The 26,583-nt window shown below is 46.1% G+C and overlaps 1 protein-coding gene across 1 annotated transcript in view; it reads right to left on the reverse strand.

Moving 5' to 3' along the window:
• Positions 1–26,583, reverse strand: part of map4k5 (mitogen-activated protein kinase kinase kinase kinase 5) — a 134,266-nt gene that overhangs the window by 60,195 nt on the left and 47,488 nt on the right. The window contains exons 4-13 of the mRNA XM_055641104.1: positions 23,689–23,753; positions 17,717–17,772; positions 16,233–16,280; positions 15,622–15,664; positions 11,967–12,039; positions 9,983–10,114; positions 8,714–8,776; positions 4,587–4,668; positions 1,747–1,863; positions 878–956 (exon numbers count right to left, since the gene is read on the reverse strand). Coding sequence (XP_055497079.1) covers positions 878–956; positions 1,747–1,863; positions 4,587–4,668; positions 8,714–8,776; positions 9,983–10,114; positions 11,967–12,039; positions 15,622–15,664; positions 16,233–16,280; positions 17,717–17,772; positions 23,689–23,753 — 758 coding nt within the window. The remainder of the gene's footprint in view (positions 1–877; positions 957–1,746; positions 1,864–4,586; positions 4,669–8,713; positions 8,777–9,982; positions 10,115–11,966; positions 12,040–15,621; positions 15,665–16,232; positions 16,281–17,716; positions 17,773–23,688; positions 23,754–26,583) is intronic.

Below are 26,583 nucleotides of genomic sequence, written 5' to 3' on the forward strand. Positions count from 1 at the left end.
ACCGGGTCCGCGCCGACCATCGATCCCCGCACATCCTGTGCAGAGAAGGTTCACCAGACTGATTCCTGGGATGTCAGGACTGTCTTATGAAGAAAGACTGGATAGACTCGGTTTGTACTCTCTAGAATTTAGGAGATTGAGAGGGGATCTTATAGAAACTTACAAAATTCTTAAGGGGTTGGACAGGCTAGATGCAGGAAGATTGTTCCCGATGTTGGGGAAGTCCAGGACAAGGGGTCACAGCTTAAGGATAAGGGGGAAATCCTTTAGAACCGAGATGAGGAGAACTTTTTTCACACAGAGAGTGGTGAATCTCTGGAACTCTCTGCCACAGAGGGTAGTTGAGGCCACAGTTCATTGGCTATATTTAAGATGGAGTTAGATGTGGCCCTTGTGGCCAAGGGGATCAGAGGCTATGGACAGAAGGCAGGTACGGGATACCGAGTTGGATAATCAGCCATGATCATATTGAATGGCGGTGCAGGCTCGAAGGGCCGAATGGCCTACTCCTGCACCTAATTTCTATGTTTCTATGTTTCTATCCTACACCCAACTAGGGACAATTTTTATATTTATACCAAGCCAATTAACCTACAAACCTGTACGTTTTTGGAGTGTGGGAGGAAACCGAAGATCTCGGAGAAAACCCAGGCAGGTCACGGGGAGAACGTACGAACTCCGTACAGACAGCACCCGTAGTCGGGGTCAAAGCCGGGGCTCCGGCGCTGCATTCGCTGTAAGGCAGCAACTCTACCGCTGCTGCCTCCGTGATTAGTGGAATACGGTTTGAAAAATCCCTGGCCGATGTGTACGGATTCCCGGGAAATAGCTCGGATCTCCACAGGTGCATTGGTAAAGGGCACTGCCAAGTACTTACAGTTGATCTCTGACTGCGTCCGTTCGGCTCCTGTATTCTTGTTGGTGGAGCGAATGGTGTGAGGAACTGCTGAGCGGGGCTAGAAAAATAAACGGGGGAAAAAAAACAATCTCTTCACCTTTGCATAATTAACATACATTAAGCTGGAGTGCAGAGAAGATTTAAGAAGAGGTTGCCAAAACTCGAAGGGCTGAGCTATAGGGAGAGGTTGGGCAGACTTGGACTTTATTCTTTGGAGCACAGGAGGATGAGGAGCGATATTATGAAGGTGTATAAAATCATGAGAGTGACTGCATAGCCTTTTTCCCCCCAAGGTTCGGCAATCATGTACCAGAGGACATTGGTTTAAGATGAGGGGAAGATTTGTTGAAAGGCAGATAATTCCGCAGGGCCTGATGGTCTGCATCCCAGAGTACTCAAGGAAGTGGTCCTGGAAATCGTGGATGCATTGGTGATCATTTTCCAATGTTCTCTCGACTCTGGAATTATGATCGACTGGAGAATAATGTAACTCCACTTTTTAAGATGGAAAACAAGGAATTATAGACCAGTTAGCCTTACATCGGTATTGGGGAAGATGCTCGAGTCGATTATTAAAGATGTTAATAGCAGCGCATTTGTTAGCATTTGAGCCAACATGGCTGGCCTGCCTGATTCAGGCTGGAGACTGCCAGGGCACTTGGAACTGGTGTGACTCCAGTCTCTCCTGCCTGTACTCTACACTAGTTGTCCTTGCAATTCCTCCAAGAGCTGGCTGGATACTTTGTGTCCTTAATACATCTATTGACTTATATTCAGCCTTATACTTCAATCTAAAGAGCGCGGCAATTTACAAAGACAAAACCTGAACACAGTGCGATGTACCGTACCTCGAGGTCATCCTCATCCGGCTCATTGAAGATATGGTGATTTTCAGGGTTATTTACTTTGTCCAACAAATCCACGGCCAGTGACCTGTTCAAGCCCGGCTGTATTAAAAATGCATTCTGATGGAAGCAAATGTAATTCAAAATTGTCAAAACCGTACATAGAATGAAGGAGAGAGGACATGTGCACAACACATTTTATTAAGTGGCTCGGTATTTATCACTTTAATACTCGGCAAATGAAATATAAATGCCTTTGCCAAGAATTGCAGCACAGTTTGAAGGCTGCAATGAATCCCCGTCGTCTCCAGTTGCAACAGCACTGGTCATTGAAATGCCGACAGCAACAAGGGCCTGTACACAGCTCAACAGTCCAGTCCAATACCAAGTTTACAATCATGTACATCAGCAGTATAGCAATAGAACTGAACTGGAGACCACATTTGTTTTTTGTACTCCCTTATCAAACTGTTCCGAGGTTAAACAAAGTACTTTAGAAAGACAAAAGGTTCTGCCACATATAGTGAAGCTATTTGCCCAGGAAATTACAGAGTTCAGTTCAGTTACAATTACATTTAGTTTATTGTCATGTGTACAGTGAAAAGCTTTTGTTGCATGCTATCCAGTCAGCGAAAAGACAATACATGATACTATTAAAGACCCTGTCCCACTGTACGAGCTAATTCAAGAGCTCTCCTGAATTAAAAAAAAAAAAAAAAAAATCAAACACGTGGTAAGTACGTAGAATGTACGTAACGGGTACGTCGGAGGTTGGGACGTCTCTTCGCAGCTCGTAACGCTAACGTCAGGTACTCGGGAAACGCGGTAAGCTCATGAAGACTCGTGAAGATTCTTCAACATGTTGAAAAATGTCCACCACAGCCCCGAGTACCTACGAGCGGCTATTGCCGTAATTCTCCAAGTTCGAATCAGGGGAAACTCGAGAGAACTCTTGAATTAGCTCGTACGGCGGGACAGGCCCTTAACTGTGTATAGATACATGACAAGGGAATAACATTTAGTGCAAGGTAAAGCCAGCAAAGTCTGATCAAGGATAGTCCGAGGGTCACCAGTGAGGTAGATAGTAGTTCAGTACTGCTCTCTGGTTGTGGTAGGATGATTCAGTTGCCTGGTAACAGCTGGGAAGAAACTGTCCCTGAATCTGTGCGTTTTCACACTTCTGTACCTTTTGTCTGATGGGAGAGGGGAGAAGAGAGAGTGGCCAAGGTGCGACTGGGCCTTGATTATGCTGCTGGCCTTGCTGAGGCAGCGTGAGGTATAAATGGAGTCAATGGAAGGGAGGTTGGTTTGTGTGAAGGTCTGGGCTGCGTCCACAATTCACTGCAATTTCTTGCAGTCCTGGATGGAGCCGTTCCCAAACCATGCTGTGATGCATCCTGATAAAATGCTTTCTATGGTGTATCTTTCGCCTTTTGCAGCAATGAATGCACTGTGAAATGCTTCAGAACACAATGATAATGAAAGTCAAATTCAGGTTTTCACATGCATGTTTCAAAATTAAACACGATTGATTTGACATTAACAATAACCTCATCATCACTAGCACTCTCTTTTGTAACTCCTCTTTTTGTACTCTTTCCTGGGAATACCAGAGCAAGAGTGGCATGTTGCAACTTGGCTAAGGATTGGTAAAGCTGGGGTACTGGGTGCAATTCACGTCTCCACACAGGATGTGTTGCACTAGAGATGGGACAAAAGAGGTCACCCGGGATGTAGCTGGGACGGCAGCATTTCCGTTACAAGGAGAGGGACAAGAGGGGGATCAGAGGGGGAGGCTGGCTGGGGGCCTGATGGTGGCGTGCAGAGTTGTGAAAGGGGATATAACACTAATAAGAATCTCAGTCCGTCGTAATCTACCCAATCTCCCAGTGGCTCAGCACGTCAACTCCCCCTCCCACTCCCACTCCCATTCCCAATCTAACCTTTCTGTCCTGGGCCTCCTCCATTGTCAGAGTGAGGCCCAGCGCAAATTGGAGGAACAGCACCTCATATTTCACTTGGGTAGTTGACACCCCAGCGGTATGAACATTGACTTCTCGAACTTCAGATGGCCCTTGCTTTCTCCCTCCATCCCCTCCCCAGTTCTCCCACTAGTCTCAGTTTCTGCCTACATTCTATCTTTGGCCCGCCCCTCTCCCCTGACATCAGTCTGAAGAAAGGTCTCGATCTGAAACGTTGCCGGTTCCTTCTCTCCAGAGATGCCGCCTCACCCGCTGAGTTACTCCAGCATTTTGTGTCTATCTTTAATTAAGTTGCAAGGTGAGAGGCAATAAGCGGAACAGATGAGAGGAAGAATATGCATTGAGTGGTTGGTATCTGGGTGTAAATAAAGCACTTGAATTGCCAAGGCACTGAAGACAATGGACCAAATGTGGGATTGGAAGCGTCTTGACCCGAAACGTCACTAATCCCTTCTATCCAGAGATACTGTCTGTCCCATTGAGTTATCCCAGTACTTCAGCATTTTGTGTCTATCTTCAGTGTAAACCAGCATCTGCAGTTCCTTCCTACACGTTAGAATCCACAAGTGCAATGGTCAGCATGGATGCGGTGGGCAGAAAGGCCTGTTGCCATGCTGAATGAAAAGTCGGAGTGATATCTTCAAGTGTCAGAGGGGATGGGAAGAGAAGCGGGAGAATCTGTGTTTCTGCTGGAACTGCAGCCACATGGTTTTGTGCAGCTGATGTGGGCAGCACGGTGGCACAGCTGCCTCAGGACCCCAGCAAGTTCAATGTGACTGCGGTGCTGTCTGTGTGGAGTTTTCACATTCTCTCTCTCTCTCGGACCACCTGGGTTTCCATTATCAACGACAAGTTACTTACTGTCAGCAGCTTCTCAGCTGTCGGCCTTCTCTTTGGGTTTTTGGTCAGTGATATTTTGAGAAAAGCATGGAATGTTGCAGACCTGAAAAGAACAACATTTGTTTATTATCTCAATTGAATTATGGCGACTTCAAATAAATTCTGGTATCATGGGTGGCCTTAAATTACAATTGTTGCTTCCACAGTTAAGCAGTAGGCAGAATAAATACTTAATGTGTATAGAAATTGTCAGGCAGTGGATTCCACATTGTAACCACCCTCAGTGAAAGAGAATTCTTCCTCTCCCACTCAATCTCTTACTCCTCACCTTAAACCTACGCCATCGGTCTTGGGCATCTCGACCATGGGAAAAGGCTCATATTATCCCCTCCCCTTCCTATGCCCAATATAATCTTGTCTCCCTTCAGCCTCCTCTGCTCCAAGGAAAACAAACCCGGTTTACCCAGTCTCCCCTCACACCTGAAGTGCCCTGGTGGCCCTGCAGTCTCTCAATGGTACTTTGTTGTCACAGGTCCAGTGCAGTCATGTCCTTCAGACAGTGTACAACTGCACACATTCCTTTGTATACACTGGAATTTAGAAGGATAGAAACATAGAAAATAGGTGCAGGAGTAGGCCATTCGGCCCTTCGAGCCTGCACCGCATTCAATATGATCATGACCTCGGTATCCTGTACCTGCCTTCTCTCCATACCCCCTGATCCCTTTAGCCACAAGGGCCACATCCAACTCCCTCTTAAATATAGCCAATGAACTGGCCTCCACTACCTTCTGCGGCAGAGAATTCCAGAGATTCACCACTCTCTGTGTGAAAAATGTTTTCCTCATCTCGGTCCTAAAAGATTTCCCCCTTATCCTTAAGGGATGAGAGGGTCTCTTATTGAAACATATAAGATTATTAAGGGATTGGACATGCTAGAGGCAGGAAACATGTTCCCAATGTTGAGAGAATCCAGAACCAGGGGACACAGTTTAAGAATAAGGGGTAGGCCATTCTCACTAGGTGAGAGTAAGTGTTCGGGACGGACTAGAAGGGCCGAGGTGGCCTGTTTCCGTGCTGTAATTGTTATATGGTTTTATTTAGAATGGAGACGAGGAAACACTTTTTCACCCAGTTGTAAGTCTGTGGAATTATCTGCATCAGATGGCAGTGCAGGCCAATTCTCTGGATGCTTTCAAGAGAGAGTTAGATAGTGCTCTTAAATATAGCAGAGTCAAGGGATATGGGGAGAAGGCAGGAACGGGGTACTGATTGTGGATGATCAGCCATGATCACATTGAATGGCGGTGCTGGCTCGAAGGGCTGAATGGCCTACTCCTGCACCTATTGTCTACCTACCTGCATTCTAACTCATGTTCTGTAATAGCTGTACCAAGACCTCCCTTCATCTCATTCCTCCTTCTCTCACCCGCCTTGTGCAGAAGGTATTGAAGAATGAAAGCACGAGCCACCAGGCACAGGTGCAGCTTCTTCCCTGCTGTTATCGGGACAGCTTCTTCCTCTGTTATCAGGCTTATGAGGGATCCTTCCATAAGTTCGAGTACCAATCTCTACCCCATTGCGGACATTGGACCTTGTCTCTGGAACTGATGCACTACAATGCTGAGAACAACATTCTGCACTTTGTATCTTCCCCTTTGCTCTAACTGTTGTACATTAGTTTAGATTATCAGGTACAGTGAAAAGCTTTTTTGTTGTGTGCTATCCAGTCAGCTTGAGTTTGACTTGATTGTATCTATGTATAGCATTACCTGACCTGATGGTTTTCCAAAGCTTTTCACTGCATCTTGGCTCATGTAACAGTAATAAACCTAAACCTGCTCTTACATTCCATAAAAGACAAAGTACTGGAGTAATTCAGTGGGTCAGGCAGCATCCTTGGAGAATATTGATAGATGACGTTTTGGGTCGGGCACTTCTCCAGACTTGTTCTTACATTTGCATTGCCCGGTTGATGGAAACAAGCAATGCGTACCAAAGATCCTATAGCGAGCAAGATAGATCACTCGACGAAAAAGACGTAGTACGGTCATGGGCAGATTCATGGGTAATTTTCGGCCCCATTTCCGTAACCGGCTTCCGTCTCTGCACCAAAGATCCCGTAGCGGAGCAAAGATACTAGTGCGGAGACGGAAGCCGGTTACGGAAACATCCTCGTAAAAATAAAAGTTCTTTGGTAAAAATCTTCTCCTCATTTTCAGAATTATAATTTATTAACACAAACTGTTCCCCCGCAACGTTGATTACACTGCGAGTCGGGTCGGGTTACTGAAATGGATGAAAAAAAGGCCCACGTTCCGCTCCGTTGCGTACTACACATCAGCCCATTGCATTTAGCAGGAGTGGTCTATCTTGCTCCACTGTAGGATCTTTGATGCGTACAACACCTTCACCATTCCACCTGCCTGTGCTGCCACCTTCAGGCCCAGATGAGCTTGTACACCAAGCTTCCTTTGGTCCACAATACTCCCCATGGCTGACCATTCAAGGTTGGTGGCTTTAATTGATGCACCACACCACAAATACATCATCTCTCACTTATACAGAATTAAATTTCACCTGACATTGCCCTGACCAACTTACAAGCTCATCAATATGCATGACAACAAACAGCGTGACAACAACTCTTAGTTTTATTTATTGTCACGCGTACCGAGGTTTAGTTTAGTTTAGAGATACAGCGCGGAAACAGGCCCTTCGGCCCACCGGGTCCGCGCCGACCAGCGATCCCCGCACATTAACACTATCCTACACCCACTAGGGACAATTGTTACATTTAGCAAGCCAATTCACCTTCAAACCTGCACGTCTTTGGAGTGTGGGAGGAAAACGAAGATCCCGGAGAAAACCCACGCAGGTCACGGGGAGAAGGTACAAACTCCGTACAGACAGCACCCGTAGTCGGGATCGAACCTGGGTCTCCAACGCCGCATTCGCTGTAAAGCAGCAACTCTACCGCTGCCCAGTGAAGTGTTTTTGTTGCGTGCTATCCAGTCAGCAGTAGGACAATACATGGTTACAATCGACCCATTCACAGTGTATAGATACACGATAAGGAGATAGTGCAAGGTAAAGACAGCAAAGACCGATCAAAGATAGTTCAAGGGTCTGTAGGAGTTAGAGGTTTAAGAGTGTGGAGCGATTGTAATGTGTGACTGTAGGACCACGTCTGTGGCTAGCACGCAAATAGTCGCCTGGGATGGGCGCCATAAACTAAACTAAGATCATTCTGTATCCTTCAACTAACCTCCTCAATACCGCACCAATTTCATACTGCAAACTTATTAAACATATCTCCTATGTTCATATTTAAGTAAGTTTATTGGTCAAGTATTCACATACAAGGAATTTCCCTTGGTGCTCCACCCACAAGTAACAACATGACATACAGTGACAGTTACGAATGATTCAGAAAACACTAAACATTAATAATAATAAAACATTAATGATAAAACACCATTGATCAAGCATGTGAACCAACAAAATACCAGATCAAAGGGAGGCTACAGATTTTTGGCTGTTGAGTAGAGCAACTGTGTGGATAAAAACTGTTTTTATGTCTGGCTGTGGCAGCTTTGACAATCCGGAGTCGCCTTCCAGAGGGAAGTGATTCAAAGAGTTTGTGGCCAGGGTGAGAGGGGTCAGAGATGATCTTGCCCACTCACTTCCTGGCCCTTGCAGTGTACAGTTCGTCAATGGAGGGAAGGTTGCAGCCAATAACCTTCTCTGCTGATCGGTTAATGGCCGATTCGCTGCAGACTCCGGGTGTCGTGCTTGGTGGCTGAGCCAAACCAGACCATGATGGAGAAGGTGAGGACAGACTCTACGATGGTCGTGTAGAATTGGACCATCATTGCCTGTGGCAGATTGTGCTTCCTCAGCTTGAACAAACAGCAAGAGTCCCAGCACTAGTCTCCCTGAACTCTGCTGGTCACGTGCCTCCATTCATAAGAGCAACACCTCCTGGAGAACAGGCAGTCCTCATTCCAACAATCAATCTATTAAACCTATTTGCAAGTCCCCATCCTAGATAAGAACCTCCTTCCAGAAGATCTGGACCACATCCAGTGCTGCCAGCTGTGGCTTCACCATTATACCCCTTTGGAACAATTGAAGGAGAAACTCACCACTTCATTTTGTCTTTCAGCTTGGGTGGTTGAAATCCACTCTTACTCATCAAGAACAGTGCTCTGTGGGTGGAAGCATAATCAGAGTAACGTTCAGCTTCCAATCTATCGACACATGCACGAGTGCCGTGAGGTGCAGGTGCAATGAAAAGCACACTTGCAGCAGTAGCACAGGCACATCGACTCAGACAGCACACAAAAAACAAACGGTACAGAAATCACACGGAATAACGTCATTTATAAAGCCAGAGGATCGCAAGGCATAAAATGTAAGAAGCGGTCAAACCAACACATTTAGCAAAACAAACTTCAATATATAAATTAGCTCCCACTCGAAGAATCCATTTAGCATATTCCCTGCTCTGACCCCTCACGTCCCCACCACAGATTCCCCACATGCGGCAAGAATATTTATTCCAAAGTGTACAAAGATATTCTCGTTTTCACCTGTTGGTGACTTTGTTTTACTCTTTTGCTGGAGTGAAATGGGACACAATTGGTGGACTTGATAAGGGAGATACAAGGTGGATAAGGTATTTAGACTCTCTGAAGACTTCAATATAAGATTGAACGAGAGTAGACACAAAATGCTGGAGAAACTCAGCGGGTGAGGCAGCATCTGTGGGGAGAAGGAATTAGCGACGTTTCGGGTCGAGACCCTTGCCCTAGGACGAGTGCTTGGTTCCAGGTATTCACGATATATTCATGATTTGGATGAAGGGACTACACTTCCAATCTGAAAAATGTCTCTCAATTCAGACAGACACAAAATGCTGGAGTAACTCAGCGGGACAGGCAGCGTCTCTGGATAGAAGGAATGGGTGACGTTTTGGGTTGAGACCCTTCTTCAGACCGAGAGATTTCAGATCAATTCAGATCTGTCTGATCTCCCAACTCCTACTGCTAAATGCATTCCTGAGCAGGGCAGAAACAGGCCATTCGGCCCACCATGTCCGCGCTGACCAGCGATCCTCGCACATTAACACTATCCTACACCCACTAGGGACAATGTTTGCATTTAGCAAGCCAATTAACCTACAAACCTGTATGTCTTTGGAATGTGGGAGGAAACCGAAGATTTCGGAGAAAGCCCACGCAGGTCACGGGGAGAACGGACAAACTCCGTACAGACAGCACCCGTAGTCGGGATGGAACCCGGGTCTCCGGCTCTGCATTCGCTGTAAGGCAGCAACTCTACCGCTGCGCCACCGTGGGCGCAGGTCTGGTCGGGCATTTACATAGTTAGCAGCACTCTCCAAAATGGAATACCTCATGGGATGCAGGTCAAACATTGGAGGCTGCAGCTCAGCCAGCTCAATGGCTGTGATGCCCACCGCCCAGATGTCACACAGCTGGTTGTATCCACCGTTCTTCTCGACCGCAGCAACCTCTGGAGCCATCCTGGAAAAACAGGCATCGCCTCAGACTCAACAAAACGGACCAAAGACCAGAAATAACTTGTGGCTGAATGTTAACTTACTGTTGGTTCAAAAGAAAGATGCGTGTGCCAGCAGAAACAGAATCGGAGTTTATAAATTGGAGTTTATAAAGTTTGCAGCACCAGAGCTCAAAAAATACAACACAAAAGGTCATGAAGTTGTAAACATAAACTAACATTGAACACTTCATTAGTCCATCAGGCATGGAATGTTCAAACACCACATGTGTAGATTCCAGACCTACAACATTGTGGCGTCTTTAATCAAATTGATTTATTGATTCTCAGGGTGGAACTTTATATATGGTGTAGGAAGGAACTGCAGATGCCGGTTTACACCGAAGACACAAAATGTCAGAGTAACTCAGCGGGACAGGCAGCATCTCTGGAGAGAAGGAATGGGTGACGTTTTGGGTGGAGACCCTTCTTCAGACTGAGAGTTGGAGGAGAGGGAAATAGAGATATGGAAGGGTAAGGCGCGAAAACAATAGATCAAAGGGGCACAGATACAAGAAAAACGTAGACTAGATCATTGTTAGCTTGGGGAAGGTGACAACGAAGCAAATAGAGATGACATGTAATCAGGAGGACAGTCAAATTGGTTGGAAAACTAGGATGGGGGAGGGATAGAGAGAGAGAGGGAAAGCAAAGGTTAAAGTTAGAGGTCAATGTTCATACCGCTGGGGTGTAAGCTGCCCTAGCGAAATACGAGGTGGGGTCCCTCTAATTTGCGTTGGGCCTGACTCTGACAATGGAGGAGGCCCAGGACAGAAAGGTCGGTGTGGGAATGGGAAGGGGAGTTAGTGTTTAGCAACCGGGAGATTATGAAGGTCTAGGCGGACAGAGTGGACGTGGTCAGTGAAATGATCAGTTGGTCTGAACGTATATCCAGTGCTGGAGATCTTTGTCCTGCCACGTGCATCAGAGGATGCGTGGCAGCTGCCGTCATTGGCTTTGAGGTACATACACCAGGAGGCACAAGTGAATGTTCCAGTGGGCGGCGCGACTCACATCGCAGCGGCCTGTGCAGTCCGTCTGTCTTTTTATTATTTTTTGTCTCGTTTCAATGTAGTTTTTATTTTTTTTGACTGGGTATGTGTGTGGATTTTAAAATCTTTCCCCTGCACGGAGAACCCAACCTTTTCTCGGTCGGGTCTCCGTTGTCGTTGGGGCCTAGCACCGTGGAGCGACCTCCAGCAGGAACGACCTGGGGCTCCAGTCGCGGAGCTGCGGACCTACTCACCATCGCGGAGCTGGCCGAGTTTGGAGCGGGTGGAGCTGTGGTGGCGCTAGGCTGTGACCCGACCCCGGGGATTCGGAGGCTCCAACCGCAGGTCTGGTGGACAGTAACACCGGGTGCCCGCGGGTCCCTGCTGGGAGACCGCTTTTCGGGGCTTCCGCAACGGCGACTTCACCCGCCCGAGTTGCGGGGTCGAAGAGTACCTGGAGCGGGGCCTTACATCACCGCCCCGCGCGGCTTGGAATGGCTGTGGGACTTCGCTAGCTCCTGCCGAGGGCTCCAACAACAAGACCGGAGCGTGGCCTTGCATCGCCCGGCGCGGCGTTAATGGCCGCGGGACAATTACCATCGCCCGCCGGGGGCTTTGACTCTAACATCGGGAGGGGAATGCAGGTGAGAGATAAGAGTTTGCCTTCCATCACAGCGAGGAGGAGATGCGCTGTGATGGATGTTTGTGTAAATTCTGTTGCGTCTTGGTTCTTTTTCTTGTGTGTATGACTGCAGAAACAACATTTTGTTTGAACCTCAATCAGGTTCAAATGACAAATAAATTGTACTGTATTGTATGTTCTTACCAATAAGGGGTTCCAATGAAGGACTTCCTCTTGGCAATGGTTGCCGTGATTTTTGCCGCCACACCAAAGTCAGCTGAAACGCAAAATCAAAGTACATTCACTCACCGTTCACTGGATGCGAGGAAAAATACCAATGATCGGAAAAGTCAATTTATACAGGGTAATATTATAGTTGGGATGATGCTGGCCACTTTTCTTAATCACCCAAAAGAACCAAGAGGTTTAGAAGATAGATTTATTTTATTTTAACACCATTTTTTTTCATTTCAAATTTATAATTCTTTATTTCGAACAGAATAAAATAATAAAAAGCAAGTGTGGAACAGCATACAAAAAACAAAACACGAATATTTATAAAGTGTCACAAACAATATCTATAAATAAATGAAATCTTATGTGTTCGAAAAGGAGCAGGAAGAAGCCAAGCTTATTAATTTCCACCCCTTATTCAACTGCTTGTAATTATCTTATACAAATTTAGCAGCTATATGTACACCATATGTACACCAGCTGCTATATGTACACCAAATTACATTTACATTTATACACTAATCAAATATTTACAAAGTCATACAAAAAAGAGAGAAAAAAAAGAAAAAACCCTCATATACTATATAGTATCTTAGTCATATATACAACCCATCACCCTATAATCACCCTTCCCAATACAATCAGTATAACAAATATCCCACTCGCAATCACCTATCCTCATCCCAATATCCTTTAAAAAAAGTGTTTTTGTACATCTTTTTAAACTGAATTATGTTTGTGCTAAGTTTTATCTCCTGTTCCAGACCATTTTTAATTCGCACCATCCACAGGAAATCTGTGGTGTTCAAAGGGGCAAGCTGTACAATAATTCAGGGAAATGAACCATCGGACTGAGCAATGCAGGGAATAAAGGGCGTAGTGGTGGAGCTACTGCCTTGCAGCGCCAACGACCCGGGTTCGATCCTGACTACGGGCGCTGTCTGTATGGAGTTTCTAAGTTCTCTCTGTGACCTGCGTGGGTTTTCTCCGAGACCGATTTCCTCCCACACTCCAAAGACGCACAAGGTTTGTAGGTTAATTGACTTGGTACATATGTAAATTGATCCAAGTGTGGTTAGGATAGTCTTAGTGTGTGGGAATCGCTGGTCGGTGCGGACTCGGTGGGCTGAAGGGCCCGTTTCCGCACTTATCTCTAAACTAAACGAAATGTGACATGCAATGATTATACAGAGTAAAGATTGGGATTACTTTTAATCTAGGGAGTATTATAGTTATTAAACTATTTGGAAGTGTTCTGAGAGTATGAAGTTACACTTCTAAAGTTATTTTTTTGTTCCATGGCTAATTTGTAAAAACGAGGTCCAAAAACATTCTGCAACCCATTGGATTCAACATTTTAATAGTGTTACAGATTTCATTCAAACAAACATAGCCATGGTTCAAAGGTTTATTGAATGAGTGATTCCCTGTGGCTATGAACGCAAGGGTGCCTCACATCATGGAAAAAGGAGCATTTACTGACAGCAAATCTGGATGACATATTAGTATTTATGCAATTTGTCAATTCTGCATGAAACCAACATATTACTGGGACCACATGTAGTGATACACCCATCCAATGTTGCCAACCATATTGGCAATGGGAAACAAGGCAACTGCTCACATTTTGTTTCATCATTGTTTGTATTTTTTCTGCTCTAATTGGAGACCGACTCTCCTTGCGTGGTCAAACACAATCAACCTGGGGAAGCCGATCCGGGTAGAGGCCGGGGATCAAACATCTACTCTTTTAATTGTGTTGCTCAGTGGCATAATCTAGAGGGGTGCGGGTAATGTACTTTTAAGTATTTTCGTTTTTTTTTTTTTTTTAATTGTTTATTAAATTATAACTGGAGTCCAGAAACTGTGCATTAATTTAAACCAAGGTACTGTGGCGGCTCCCAAGGGTCGTGCCATCATACTGTCGAACCCCTCGGCACGGGAGTGGTTCAGTCCGGAGGCGGTCCTTAACCAGAGGGTTTAAAGGCAGGGGTTTGGGTGCCATCCTTCTCTCGTTTGGTCTTCCCTACAACCGGGAGGAACATAATTAAAGGTGCCTCTCAAAACACTGGACTTCGTGCTCCCTTTTGAGACCCACGCACTACATTGGTGACCCCGACGCTCCATGGGCGTCATGACGCACTACAGTACACTATTTCAGAGGTTTTATGATCTCCACGTTGTCTTTCTCCAATGACTCTTCAATCATCATCTAATGAGACAGCTACAATGAATGGAGGGTGCAGACATTATAATGCAGTAGGGTGGCGCAGCGGTAGAGTTGCTGCCTTACAGCACCAGAGACCCAGCTTCCATCCTGTCTATGGGTGCTGCCTGTATAGAGTTTGTACCTTCGCCCCTGTGACCTGCGTGGGTTTTCTCCGGGATCTCCAGTTTCCTCCTACACCCTAAAGACGTACAGGTTTGTAGGTTAATTGGCTTGGTGTAAATGTCAATTGCCCTTAGTTTGTGCGTAGGATAGTGTTAGTGTGCGGGGATCACTGTTCTTAGTGGATTCCATGGGCCAAAGGGCCTGTTTCCGCGCTGCATCTCTAAACTAAACCATAAAATCTACAAAGGTTCATTTATGAATCAGTCACTCCACAAATGATTTGGGTCTCATTTGTCTTTCCACTTTCCAGCTTAAACATCCAACATACAAGCAACCTGAAAACACTCTGTGGCCTGGGAAATGCATCCCCATCTGTCCTCACTGCACATTGACAGCGCATTTAGACTCCACCTCATCGGTAAATACAACAACTGGGTCACTGGGCCTGATTGATTCAAGACATCCCTGACTGCATAACTTAAGCTTTCTAAAAATTATTGCCATCATACAGCAGGGAGCATAATTGTTGCCTTTGGTGAATCGAGGAGGATGATACAACAGCAACATGGTCACTGGGGTTCAGTAGAAGTCAAAATCAAACTCCTTTGTCAATGTCTCTCTCCTATTTTAATTTCCAAAAGTTTACCTTGTGAAAGTTTGGACAAGAGGTCAGAATGTTTAAGGGCCTGTCCCACTTTCACAACCTAATTCACAACCTTTTTTACTCGTGGACATTTTTCCATCAGGCTAGAAAAACACCCCGACCTACTTGATGCCACGAGCACCTACGACTAGCATCACAACCTGCTACGACCTCGTGACGACCATGCTGCGAGTACGAGTCAAGGGCAAACTCGGCAGAGGTCGTGAATTAGGTTGTGAAAGTGGGACAGGCCGTTTAGATCTAAGTAAACTGGCAACATTGTTAATAGTCTTGCATGTATTTTGGCAATAACTGGTTTATGAAAGTGTTATTTTTTGATAGGTAGATTTCGCAGCATTGGGGTAGTCAACACAGTTCTCAAGTTAAGTCAACAGTTTATTTCATACTAATGAAATATGAATCATTGGCCAGAATCTGCGCTCTACTGCAATACATCACTGGAGGTGCATTTTGAGGTTTTTTTTCTATTAACTAACTTTATCCTTTCTTTATTTCCCCAAGACATGATAACCATAAACACACAGAAATACATGAGCTGAAATCCGAGTCTTGCATCATCAACGTTGCCTTGTCAGTTCAAGAGGTAGCAGATTTGGTAAACATTCTGAAGGCCGAGCCTTAATACTCACCTAACTTTACATCTCCATGGTCTGTCAGTAGAATGTTGGCACCCTGAGGAAGAGAATGAATGAATATTTAAGGCGAGTTCTTTGATTGTCCTACCACAGCCGAGAGTGACGTCTAATCAATGCTAACACCACTGCTGGCTCTTGGTTTACACAAGCCCGCCAGTGTTTTCTAAACTTTCCGCAGCCAAGCACACTCCGTCAATTAGTTCATTTTCACTAACTTAATTCATATCAAGTGGCACGGCGATAGGAGTTGCTGGCGTGCAGAGGTTTCAGCGCCAGAGTCGCGGGTTCGATCCCGACCACGGGTGCCGTCTGTATGAAGTTTATACTTCCTTCAGCGACCACGTGGGTTTTCTCCGAGATCTTCGGTTTCCTCCCACACTCCAAAGATGTACAGGTTTGTAGGTGAATTGGCTCAGTATAAATGTAAAATTGTCCCTAGTGTGTGTAGGGTCTTGTCAGTGTGTGGGGTTGGCTGCTTGGTGTGGACTCGGTGGATCGAAGGGCTATTTTCACCGCTGTCTAAACTACACAATATCTTGATTTTAATCAAAAATGTTTTTAAAATGCTCAAAAAGGTTAGCAAATAAAAAGTAAATTGGGCTCACCTTTATGTCTCGGTGCATTTTTCCTTTGCTGTGTAAATAACCCAGACCCTACAAAGTAAGTTTGATGTTATTAGCAACAAATAATGGTGGAAAATAGAGTTTCAGACAAGGACACCCATTTGTCTCCGCTTAGCCCCAAAAAATAGCAGTTCCTCATATTTCTTTTACGATAGTTTCCGACTTCACTGCACACAATGCTTGTGATCCTTCCTCCAGCCCACCTTTCATCTTCCTTCAGCTGCATTTTCAATTCCTTTCGGTTCATTTAACACCTGGCTTCATGTTAAGTGCATCGACTAAGTTGCCCATTTGCTCCACCTCTGCCAAATTCCTCATTACAGTCATTAGTAAAGGGTCCCTGGTTAGGCTAGGCTATCGTTTTGTAGAAGGATGCAATACTTATTGTTATTTATCCATAACTGTAAATGAAGGAATACAATCAGAGTGCAATTGTTTGTGGTTATATTCACAGCTTTGGCTTTGCTATAAGTCAAGTCAAGAAGTCAAGTCAAGAGTGTTTTGTGGTCATATGTCCCAGATAGAACAATAAAATTCTTAAGGGCCTGTCCCACTTTCACGACCTAATTCACAACCTCTGCCGAGTTTGCCCTGGGCTCATACTCGCAGCATGGTCGTCACGAGGTCGTAGGTAAGTCAAGTAGGTCGGGGCGTTTTTCAACCATGATGAAAAATGTCCACAAGTAAAAAAGGTTGTTATTTAGGTCGTGAAAGCGGGACAGGCCCTTTACTTCTTGCAGCAAAACAGAATATGTAAACATAGTATAGTATAGTATAGCTATATTTAAGAGGGAGTTAGATGTGGCCCTTGTGGCTAAGGGGATCAGGGGGTATGGAGGTATGGAGAGAAGGCAGGTACGGGATACTGAGTTGGATGATCAGCCATGATCATATTGAATGGCGGTGCAGGCTCGAAGGGCCAAATGTCCTACTCCTGCACCTAATTTCTATGTTTCTATGTTTCTATAGTATCTTTATTGTAATTTTCCTGAGTACTCACATACCCAGAGGAAACAAAAAAACGTTGCTCAACCAGTGTCCATTCAGTGTGCAGTAAAAAATAAATAGAAAAAAAAATCCGATCGGCAGCGGCACGACAGTGGCTCTGCTGCAGTGTGTCCAGGTTGGTGGTTGGTGCGCGATACTTTGGCAGGGGGCAAAGTCCGTTTATCAGTCTTATAGCCTGCGGAAAGAAGCTGAGGAGCATCCTGCTGGTTTTGCAGCTAATGCTCCTGTACCTCTTCCCAGATGGCTGTAGGGAAGAAGCTGTCCCTGAATCTGGTCGTTACAGTTTTCAGGCTCCTGTTCCTTCTTCCCGATGGCAACGGTGAATTAACTAATGATAATATAATTATATTATAACAACTAATGATATTAGTTTAATATATCATCACTGTGCATCATCATTAAGGTGACTGGCAACAAATACTAAATATCCAGTACATTCAGAGACATTGTCATCCTACCTGTAAGGTTTCTCTGCAGATGTAAGCTATGTGCAGTTCCAACAGCGGTCCGGTTACTGGATAAAACAAAACACTCACTTCATAAGTGTGCACGAGTTAACTTTAAGTTTCAAGTCCATGAGCAAATCTACTAAAATCAAGTTTTACAAGCTTCTCTCCTCTTCAGTTCTGGAGGAAGGTCTTGAATGTGAAACATATACCACCGCTGCAACCCAACCCGCTGGATCCATCCAGCATCTTACCAGACACTCCCTTGTCAATTCTTCCCTTCCCTCCCGCACCACCCCCTCCCCGGGTACTTTCCGTTGCAACCGCAAGAAATGCAACACCTGTCCCTTCACCTCCCCCCTCGACTCCATTCAAGGACCCAAGCAATCGTTCCAGGTTCGACAAAGATTCACCTGCATCTCCTCCAACCTCATCTACTGCATCCGCTGCTCTAGGTGTCAGCTGATTTACATCGGTGAGACCAAGCGCAGGTTGGGCGATCGTTTCGCCGAACACCTCCGCTCAGTCCGCAATAACCAACCTGATCTCCCGGTGGCTCAGCACTTCAACTCCCCCTCCCATTCCCAATCCGATCTCTCTGTCCAGGGTCTCCTCCATTGCCAGAGTGAGCAACAGCGGAAATTGGAGGAACAGCACCTCATATTCCGACTGGGGACCTTGCGTCCGGATGGCATTAACATTGAATTCTCCCAATTTTGCTAGCCCTTGCTGTCCCCTCCCCTTCCTTAACCCTCTAGCTGTCTCCTCCTAACCTCCCATCCGCCCGCCCTCGGGCTCCTCCTCCTCCCCTTTTCCTTCCTTCTCCCCCCCCCCACCCCCATCAGTCTGAAGAAGGGTTTTGGCCCGAAACGTCGTATATTTCCTTCGCTCCATAGATGCTGCTGCACCCGCTGAGTTTCTCCAGCAATTTTGTGTACCCCAGCATCTTACATCTTTGCTTTAAGTCTTGCCTCATCCTATGGGCCAAGACAAGATGTAAAATGGTGGATGTATCCAGCGGGTTGGGTTGTATCTGTGCTCTGTGTTTCACAGTCAAGATGATTTATTCCTGCATCTCAAATACTGGAAAACAAGACATTCTGGATTTGAGAGAGATGCATAGTCACAGACAGTGACAGACACTCGTCATGTTCACTCAACTTCTGTGAGACGAGGAAAAAGACTTCTGTTTAGACAGCCACAGAGAAGCACAAGATGCAATGACTCAGAAAGCTCTGTGAAGAACAAAAATACAAATGCGACAGCAGAAGGGGACTCTATAATTAGGGGGACAATTAATGTCCTCTGCAATTAAAGTGAGAATTGTGAAAGGAGCGTTGCCAGCCAGGGGCTAGAGTGAGGATTAACCGGCAGTTAAAGAGGAACTTGGAGAAAATCCATCTCTTCAAGGCTCATCCATGCGGTAACAAACAATATTGGAACGGGGAAGAAGTCCTGCGGAAAGCATCAGTTGTGTAGGAAGGAGGAACTGCGGATGCTAGTTTAAACTGAAGACAGACACAAAATGCTGGGTGGACAGAAATGCTGGAGAAACTCAGCAGGCGAGGCAGCATCTATGGAGCGAAGGAATAGGTGACGTTTTGGGTCGAGACCCTTCATCATGACTGACCGGGAAATGTCATCATGAAAGTATCAGTTGTGGATCACAGCCAGACACATAAACAGTTTTTTTTTCTACGAGTAATAGCTCTAATCAATAATCAAAAATCTGTAGCCTCCTTTTGTTCTGGTATTTTATTTAATTCACACGTTTAATCGATAATGTTTTTTTATTAATGTTTAATGTGGCATTCCTATTAACTGTCACTGTACGTCATGTTGTCTTGTGGGCGGAGCACCAAGGTAAATTCCTTGTATATGAATACTTGGCCAATAAACGTATTCATTGATAATGTAGAAAGCAGGACACCTGGATTACTGCCTGAACCATTTGCAAAATGGCAGAGGATCAGGAGACAGAGGGATGTGTTTGGGGAAAACTGGTTTCTTCTCATTGGATGTGTGCATCAGTTGTAGGACAGGGTGGAGCTGGACATGGGCGTCCGGCCCTGATGGAGAGGCCAGATAGGGAGGTGGCAAAGACCACAGACACCAACAAGGGGAGGGATTCATGCACAGGCTGAATAAAATAAACAAGAAATGAGAGCATGGGAAAGAATAAAGGGAGGGCATCACCCGGCCCAGCAGCAAACATTTCTGGAACTTGCAAGATGATGGTTAACCAGAGAGGGAGGAAATACTATTAAAATGTGTGCACAGCAAAGCTCAGTGTTTATAACGGAGCAAGGAAACTGGAGCCAGTGGTGGACTGGAAGGAAGCAAACGCCAGGGTTTACAGGAAACTGAATTGTGCACAACCATATAACAATTACAGCACGGAAACAGGCCATCTCGGCCCTTCTAGTCCGTGCTGAACACATACTCTCACCTAGTCCCATCTACCTGCACTCAGACCATAACCCTCCATTCCTTTCCCGTCCATATACCCATTCAATTTATTTTTAAATGATAAAATCGAACCTGCCTCCACTGGAAGCTCATTCCACACAGCTACCACTCTCCGAGTAAAGACGTTCCCCCTCATGTTACCCCTAAACTTCTGTTCCTTAATTCACAAATCATGTCATCTTGTTTGAATCTTCCCTACTCTCAGTGGAAAAAGCTTATCCACGTCAACTCTGTCTATCCCTCTCATCATTTTAAAGACCTCTATCAAGTCCCCCCTTAACCTTCTGTGCTCCAAAGAATAAAGACCTATCTTGTTCAACCTTTCTCTGTAACTTAGGTGCTGAAACCCAGGCAACATTCTAGTAAATCTGTAGAAAAGGTAGAGAGAAAATGGAGGGGGGGGGGGGCTGAATGGTAGTGCTTATGAAGGATAGGCACACAACTGCAGAAAGTTATAATAAACACTGTGGATCGAGATTACAAATCAATTACAATGAAAGGCCGAGTCTACAGAGTGGCTAGTTTAGAGGAGAAACTTACTGAAGAATAATAATGGAGGATTTTAACCAGAACAGAACAATCGGGTATAAGCCTGGAGCAGAATGTGATTTCTATGATGTAGAAATGTCTTCCTTATCTTATAATTCAGTGGGAGGATTTGCAAATATATGTAATAATGATGAGTGAACAAGAACAGATAAGTGGCATAAACAGTAGTCATTGAGGCAAGAGAGCCCACGTGTTGTAAGAATGATAGCCGTGTGTGCAAGTGTGACAAAAACCTACAAATGGGAAAGGAGCCAATTTTGATAGGTTTAGGACAGAATTTGGGGAGACAGAATGAGATATGATAGTGTCAAAGAGAGATGTTGATCAACAATGTGAAACATTGGAAGAACATTCAAAGGAGTTCAAGGACAAGTTAAACGCACGAGACTCCACAGATGAATAAAGAGATAACAGGAACATTGGAGGGGGAAGGATATTGCTGATGACCAGGGCGGAAATCCCAGGGGGGACTTCCCTTCCGTCTCCCCCCCCCCACCCACACCCCACCTACAGCCCTGCCTGGACTTACGGGAAGTATGGCGCAGGCTTACAGCCAGCGCGGAGAAGCAGCTAGCTCCAAGGCGCTGGTGTCCCGTCAGTCCAGGTAGGGCTGTAGGTTAACCCAGCGAGACAGGCAGAGTTGAGCTGCATTTAGCGCTAGATTGAGCCGAAATTACCGTACACAGGGCCCACGGTTGAAGCCTCCGAAGCCTTGCATGTGTGTGCAAGTGTGCACATGCGCACGCGGCCACCAAGAAATTGTATCCCCCCCCCCTGCTCCCTCCCCATATTTTGTTAGCGATTTCTGCGTCTGGCTGATGATGACATAAAGCTCGGCTTGATGGACTTTAGAGGATATGGAGAGGGTGGGGGGTTACAGAGATATAGAGGCAGGTGGACAAAGGGGCAAGGACATGGTGGAAGATGAGAGAAATGTGGTCGTTCATTTTGGTCATAAAATAGAAAAGGAAGAGCTTTCGGTGGGAAAAATTATGGGTATTTTTAGGAGGACTGTGCCTGCAAGAGAATTGAAGCACAAGAATGGGCGCATCTTGCTGAAAATATATCTCAGCCCGAGTCTCCCTAACCAGGGATAGGAATGCTTAAGGATAGGACTAGACTAGACTCCGTAACCAGGGATAGGAATAGTTGAAACTAAAGGACTGCAACAAAAGGTTTACCTGCTCGATCCCCAGGAAGATGGGTTGGTGGCAAGAGGAGAGACAGAGCAGACTAGGAGTTTAGAAAAATGAGGTGTCCTCAATGAACCACACAAAATCTGACGGGTAAACGTGGACTTGACCATTGCCCCTGGTGAGGCCGTCTGGAACCAGTAGTCTCAGAGTAAAGGGTCGGCCATTCCGAGCAGAGGCGAGAATAGGGCCTTCTTCCAGCAAATTCTGAATGTTTGGGGGGGCTCATGTTGTCGATCTCCCCGTGGTGAGCCCTGTCAACTGACCTCAGTCAGGCGAACGACAACAAACAGAGACAGCAGCAGCGCCACAGCTTGGCGCCTTTCTAGGGTGGGCACCTACGGATGTCAAACCGGGTGGCATCACCCTGCTGCGGACTTCTGCTGCCTCAAAAGCAAGAAGAAGAAGATGAATGTTTAGTATTCCCTTCTCAAGAAGAGAACAGGAAGGCGTTGAATGCTCGATTGCTAACATTTTATGAAACAGTCAGTCAAGGGAGATGGGGTTAATGGAGAGAATGGGGCTGAGGTAAAAGATCAGACATGACCCATCCTGCTGAACAGTAGAGTTCATATTCCTCACATCCTTAAGATCTGACTGGGTCTCTCGCGGGTTCGCTGGTGGGAGACCGCTTTTCAGAGCTCCCGCAACGGCTACTTCTCCCGCCCGAGTTGCGGGGTTGAAAACGACCCGGAGCGGCGCCTTACATCGCCCGGCGTGGCTTTAACGGCCGCGGGACCTGCCATCGCCCACTGGGGACTCCAACATCATGACCCGCGGGGCCTTACATCACCCGGCGTGGCTTTAACGGCCGCGGGACCTGCCATCGCCCACTAGGGGCTCCAACATCATGACCCGCGGGGCCTTACATCACCCGGCGTGGCTTTAACGGCTGCAGGACCTGCCATCGCCCTCTAGGGGCTCCAACATCATGACCCGCGGGGCCTTACATCACCCGGCGTGGCTTTAACGGCCGCGGGACCTGCCATCGCCCACCGGGGGCTCCAACATCGAGACCCGGAGCAGGGTCATGCATTGCCCGGCGGGGGCTCCAACATCAGGAGAAGAATGGAAAACAGGGGGGAGACAATGACTTTGCCTTCCATCACAGTGAGGACGAGATTCACTGTGATGGATGTTTGTGCAAATTGTGTTAATTGTGTGTCTTGTTAATTGTTTCTTCTTGTTGTTTGACTGCAGAAACCAAATTTCGTTTGAACTTCATTTGAGGTCCAAATGACAATAAACGGTATCGTATTGACGAAGGAAGGTCATCATCTGAACCATGGGAGAGTGAATGGGCAGTGTGGAGTGTGGGTAGGAAGTACAGATGTTAGTTTACACCGAAGATAGACACAAAATGCTGGAGTAACTCAGCGAGACAGGGCGCATCTCTGGAGAGAAGGAATGGGTCGAGCCCCTTCTTTGTTTAGTGGAAATCAAACCAAAATGCTTTCAGTCCATTCACAAGAAAAGAACATGCAATGGTCAGCTGCAAGAGATGGCAGACAAGCAGCTTGGGTGTAAATCATTTCTAATACTCAGAACATTAACATGTATTTCTGACTGAAGCAGATACTTCCCTCCCTGCGCACTGTCAGAATTCAGAGGATTTTCTTTTATTCAACTAAGATATTATTTTTTTTTAAATGGCAACAAAAAGCCAAGAGCAATTGATGAACAGTTTGGGGATAAGGAAGAGGCCAGGAAAGAGCAGTGGTGTTGGAGGGGAGGGGAAGCTGAGGGTGAGTGCGGGAGGTTCAAACAACATACCATGGTACGTATCCTGGAGAGATCCACCACCGCAGTATTCCATACAGATCCACAGCTTCTCACGGCTAGACAAAATTAAAAATACCTTTTAGAAAATGTACAAAAAAAAAAATGAAAGTGCAACTCGGCAGGTGAGGCCACATTTCTGGAGAACGTGGACAGATGACATTTCAGGTCGGAATCCTTCTTCAGACTACAAGTCCCGCTTGTAGTTGGGGCGGGAGAAAGCTGGGATAGAGATACGGCGTGGAAACAGGCCCTTCGGCCCACCAAGTCCGTGCCGACCGGCCATCCCCGCACATTAATACCACCCTACATGCACTGGGGACAAATAACATTTTACACCAATCAATTAACCTACACACCTGAATGTCTTTGGAGTGTGGGAGGAAACCGAAGATCGCGGAGAAAACCCACGCAGGTCAAGGGGAGAACGTACAAACGCCGTACAGACAGCACCCATAGTCAGGATCAAACTCGAGTCTCTGGCGCTGTAAGGCAGTAGCTTTACCGCTAAGCCATCATGCCGCCCACTACGCCACTGTGCCGCCTACGGGGGGGGGGAAGGGAGTATGATGGGGTGGAGGGGAGGGAGAAAGTCTGGCAAGTAATAGTTGGATATAGATGTGGCTGATTGGAGATAGACACAATGCTGGAGTAACTCAGCGGGACAGGCAGCATTTCTGGAGAGAAGCAATGGGTGACGTTTTGGGTTGACACCCTTCTTCAGACTGATGTCAGGGGAGTTGACGGGACAGAGATAGAATGTAGTCGGAGACAGTGAGACTAGTGGGAGAACTTGGAAGGGGGAGGGGGATGGAGAGCGAGGGAAAGCAAGGGCTACTTGTTCATACTGCAGGGGTGTAAGCTGCCCAAGCGGAATACGAGCTGCTGCTCCTCCAATTTGCGCTGGGCCTCACTCTGTCAATGGAGGAGGCCCAGGACAAAAAGGTCAGATTGGGATTGGGAGGAGGAGTTAAAGTGCTGGGCCACTGGGAGATCAGGTAGGTTCAGGCGGACTGAGCGGAGGTGTTCTGCGAATCGATCGCCGAGCCTGCACTTGGTCTCGCCGATATACTGAAGTTAACACCTGGAACAGCGGATAAAGTAGACGAGGTTGGAGGAGGTGCAAGTGAACCACTGCACCTGAAATAGATTGTTGGGGTCCTTGGATGGAGTCGAGGGTAGAGGTAAAGGGACGGGTGTTGCATCTTCTGCGGTTGCAGGGGGAGGGGGTGGTTTGGGTAGGAATGGACCAGTGGACCTGCGAGTTGCGGAGGGAACAGTCTCTGCGGAAAGCAGAAAGAGGTGGAGATGGGAAGATGCGGTTGGTGGTGGGATCCCGTTGGAGGTGCCAAAAGTATTGAAGGATTTGATTGGAGATGGTCAGACATAGGACAGAGATGAAAGGGTGAGAAACAGGGATAGAAGGTGCATGGAGTGGGGGAGGGCAAAGGAAGGAATATTGGTGAGAGGAGACTGTAAATTATCTAATAGGATACGAGGTGCTGTTCCTCCAGTTTGCATGTGGCCTTACTCTGCCAATGGAGAAGGCCCTGGACTGAAAGGGCAGTGTGGGAAGGGTAGTTAAAATGGCTACCAACCTGGAAATGCAGCTGGCCTTTGCGGGCCAGGCACAAGCGTTTGGCAAACAATCACATTCAGTGCGGGAATGGGAAGGGGAGTTAAAATGGGCGTACTTGTTTTTGGAAACCAGAATGGAAATTCTGTAATGAACACCATAACTAAATTCAAAAAGTAAAACTAACATTAAATAATTCTTTAAATTTCGCTTTTAACAATACATTAAACGGCAATGTGCAAAACATTGAGGGCAACCTATAGGGAAAAAGCAGATGAAAAAATCTGATTAAAAAAAATACATTACCATTTAATTGAAAGGTTTGACGGTAAGGATTAAATAAATGATTTCAATTAAATGTCAAGTATCAGATACACCAAGTGTCATTGGGGGAAAAAAAACATTTAAATTTGTGCATCGTTTGATAAAAATATTTACCGACATGCGTGTACCTGTTTATAGCTTTGACATGCTGTAAATTTAACGGAAAGTTAGGTTGCCGATTATGCTCATTTCTACAAATTAAGACCAGCATTTCAAACTGTTGACAAAATGTTGGTGAAAATCAATAAATACAAACTATTTGAGATAAAGCCTCGTCATTGCAGAAGGATAGTTCTCCAATTCTTTAAGAAGGAACTGCAGATGCTGGAAAATCGAAAGTACACAAAAATGCTGGAGAAACTCAGCGGGTGCAGCAGCATCTATGGAGCGAAGGAAATAGGCAACGTTTCGGGCCGAAACGTTGCCTATTTCCTTCGCTCCATGGATGCTGCTGCACCCGCTGAGTTTCTCCAGCATTTTTGTCTACCTTTGTTCTCCAATTCTTCTTGGGGTTTTTTATTTTTGCCAATATGTGCTTTTACTCCCAAAGTTCTTGGTGCTGGCAAAGTCCAACAACAGGCCACGTTACTCAAGGAGCAGAACGTTAGCAGCTTATCCTGCCGCCAGCTATCCCCAACGCCCAGAATTGGCTTGGCAAGAAAACTTTATATGTGGTAAACAGCAAAAACTATCAAACAAAATCTGGACCCAGACTCAAAGATATAATTTGGGTGGGAGACTTGGAGCACGGAGAAAAAGATAAGATTTTACTGAGCATCTTGGGAGCAGAGGGAAGAGGCTCAGCGAGCCAATTCTCCGTAGGAGCAGGAAGAGCAGGGAGAGGGAATTTGACCACATTGCAGCTGTATAAAAAAATGCAGCAAATTCCTGTCCACGCAGTAACAATTACTCCTCAGTGGGGTCTCCACCAGAAGTGTCTGGCTGCAGGTGTGAAACACCCCCCTGGTCCCTGGCATGGAGAACATGCC

This window comes from Leucoraja erinacea, chromosome 9, assembly GCF_028641065.1.
Source record: "Leucoraja erinacea ecotype New England chromosome 9, Leri_hhj_1, whole genome shotgun sequence".
NCBI classification, from domain to species: Eukaryota; Metazoa; Chordata; class Chondrichthyes; order Rajiformes; family Rajidae; genus Leucoraja; species Leucoraja erinaceus.